This window comes from Arachis hypogaea, chromosome 3 (assembly GCF_003086295.3).
Source record: "Arachis hypogaea cultivar Tifrunner chromosome 3, arahy.Tifrunner.gnm2.J5K5, whole genome shotgun sequence".
Classification (NCBI taxonomy): Eukaryota; Viridiplantae; Streptophyta; class Magnoliopsida; order Fabales; family Fabaceae; genus Arachis; species Arachis hypogaea.
The window spans coordinates 6,632,584-6,635,518 of record NC_092038.1 but is presented as its reverse complement, the minus strand read 5'-3'; the positions used below and the strand labels follow the sequence as shown (position 1 = coordinate 6,635,518).

General features: G+C 31.4%; 1 protein-coding gene across 1 annotated transcript; it reads left to right on the top strand.

Moving 5' to 3' along the window:
• The first annotated feature begins 282 nt into the window (after positions 1-282).
• LOC112769405 (putative F-box/LRR-repeat protein 9) lies at positions 283-2,422 on the top strand. Its single transcript, XM_025813923.3, has 2 exons — positions 283-668; positions 1,459-2,422. The coding sequence occupies exons 1-2, from the start codon at positions 295-297 to the stop codon at positions 2,279-2,281; spliced, it is 1,197 nt and encodes a 398-aa protein (XP_025669708.1). The 5' UTR covers positions 283-294; the 3' UTR covers positions 2,282-2,422.
• Positions 2,423-2,935: the final 513 nt, after the last annotated feature.

Genomic DNA, 2,935 nt, shown 5'->3' with positions numbered 1-2,935 from the left:
AACTAATATGTATTACTCTACTTTGATCTCGCATTTAACCATAATAAAAATGAAAAAGGAGCTATTTTAGTTGTCAGCAATGCACCGTAACGGTAACGTTTCAAGAGAAAGTAACGGAAAATAGATCGGATCTTGAGGATTGCGGAACACGAAACACGAATTTAGCCATCGCTACTCACTAATATTTTTTAATAAGAAGCTTCATGGCAAATTGCATGAAAGAGAAACCCTAATTCATTTGTTTTTTCAACAAATCAAAACCCTCACCAGTCACCATCATCTCTTTGTTCGTCAATGCCATGGGAAAACAATCTATTATGGCGACCAAAGAACAGAACCCGTTGGTACACGAATCCGTTGTTGCGTCCCAGAGCCTGCACCACGGGCACGAGGAACTGGCTGGATCTTCCATACGAAATGACTCTCCTCATCATGACGAAACTCGGCGCGTTCCATATCCTTACCAGTGCCCAGAAAGTGTGCAGGCTATGGCGTAGCATCTCCATGGATCCATTCTTGTGGCGCACCATTGACATGTGCAACCTGGGGCATGCAAAGCATGAGGCCTATGATTTGCGTAAGATATGCCGCCACGCAGTTGATCGAAGCCGTGGCCAGTTGGTGCAGTATTTTGGTCCCAATGATCTTCTCAATTATATTATTGATTCGTAAGTTCAAATACTTTTTTTTTGAATAATTTTTTTTCATGGTCTGTTTTGAAAACAATAAAACTAGTGATTTTCATCCATCCGAATTGGTTGATTGGTCAGTTTATTTATCTATTTATACAAGTGTATACAACCATCTTTGATACAAAAATCTAAAATCAATCACTAAATTAATCATTATATATTTATGGAAGGTAACTGTATTAGATGTATATTAAAATTAACCATAAAATTTACATGAGAATATAAATACATATTAAAAATGAGTTAAATTATACATATATTTATACATAAATATTAATGTATAAATAATATTTTTGTTGCTAATGAATGCATGTATTATTAATCTGATTTTTAACATTTATTTTATATTTTAACATATATTTTACTGGTTGAATTTAGTAGCATGAATGTAAATAGTATTTATGTTTGAAAAGGATTTAAAAAATTCAAAGCCTAGCTAGATTAATTTGACTAGATTTAAGCTTTTATATGTGCGGTTTAGAATAGTAAGATGATAGCTGAAATTCTATTAGGAATGTTTAATTAAACACACTTTGATAGTCAGTTGTTCAGATTTCAATTATTATTTTCACATAAAAATTGTTCTTTTTAGACATGTTTAATTAAACACACTTTGATATATCAGATGTTCAGGTTTCAATTGTTTTATGTGAGTAGTTATTTTCAGCTATTTGTTTAAATCAATATCTTCTTTATCATCAGTTTTTCTTTATATAACTTTTTACTAGCACACATTGTTGAGCATGTTTGTATTATCATTCTACAGGGGATGTCATCTGCGATGTCTATGTCTTGTTCAATGCAATGTGGATTGGGAGTTTCCAGAATTAAGTAACATGGCCCCAAAGCTTTCGGTACTAGAGGAACTTGATCTTACCTTTTGTCGTATATCTGTATTTGAATTGGAAGCAATTGGTCAAAGTTGTCCTCTGTTAAGATCCTTGAAGTTGAGGGGAGGCGGATCCATTTTTGGAGGAAACAAAGCAGCATATATTATTTCACGAAATATGCCCCTGTTACGCCATCTCGAACTTTATGAAGACTCCTTAAATCATAAGGGCTTGTTTGCAATTCTTAAGGGTTGTCCTCATCTTGAATATCTAGATTTACAACATTGTCGTCATCTTAAGTTGCAAGGGAAATTGAGGAGAAAATGTGTTAGACGCATCAAGAATTTAAGATACTTAGATGAATCCACGCAAGACTACTATCGATTTAGTTCTGGAAGATTGCTTAAGTCATCAAAAGATAATGCTGATATTTTGCCTCGATTATTATGGACATCATATGATGCAGATCACGATGAGAATGAAAACATGTTCAAAAAGGGTGAGGGTGAGGTACCAAAAGGGTCAACTGTGGAATATGATGAAATGCAAGATTATTGGGAGGATATAGATGCTATGTGGGCAATTGCGAAAAGTAAAAGATTGCATAAGGGAAAGAAGAATAAGCCTAAAGGGTTTCAAGGATATTATAGAGAAAAGAAGAACACTAAATCCAATGAGAAGAAACATGGAAGAAAGACAAAGACAGGGAGGAGGATTGAGCATGAAAGTATGATGTGTTTTGAAAAGGAATTTTGGTAAACAAAACCAGGATGTGGATGCGCACAGTTGCTGTTCTGAAAAAACAAAAAAGATACCAGTGAATTGAAGGGCAAAAGATGTTACGAAAGGGCAGTGAAGTGAAACTCAGTAATATAATACGTAAGCCAAGTTTATTACAAACTAGTTCTCTTTTTTTTTTCTTTTCCAGTTTCTAACTTTTTAAGAAATAAAATAAAAAGAATTAATAAAAAGTAAGCACGATAATGGTGTCTTATCCCTGTTTTTCTTTTATGTTATTAAAAATTTTAGTGTCTAAACGATGGAGTGTGTGTTTAGATTACAGTTTGCAAACTTCAGTTTGCATAAAATTGATTCCATAAAATTGATTTTGATAATAAGTAAGTTTGGGTTAACGTAATTTATGTTTGACAATTTTTAAAATCACTTTTAGATGAAAAATTACTAAAAAAGACATCAATTTAAATAATTTTTTTATATACCTGCAAAATCAAAACACTATCAAAAATAATATAAAAAATATTTATCATATAAATAAATAAATACAATAAAAAAAATATAAAAAAAGTATTATAAATTTTATAATGTCAGATAAAAAAAATATTCTATAATTTTTTTAGTTATGTCAATACTCTTTAATTTAATATTATTTTAGACTGTAAATTTTCATTATTT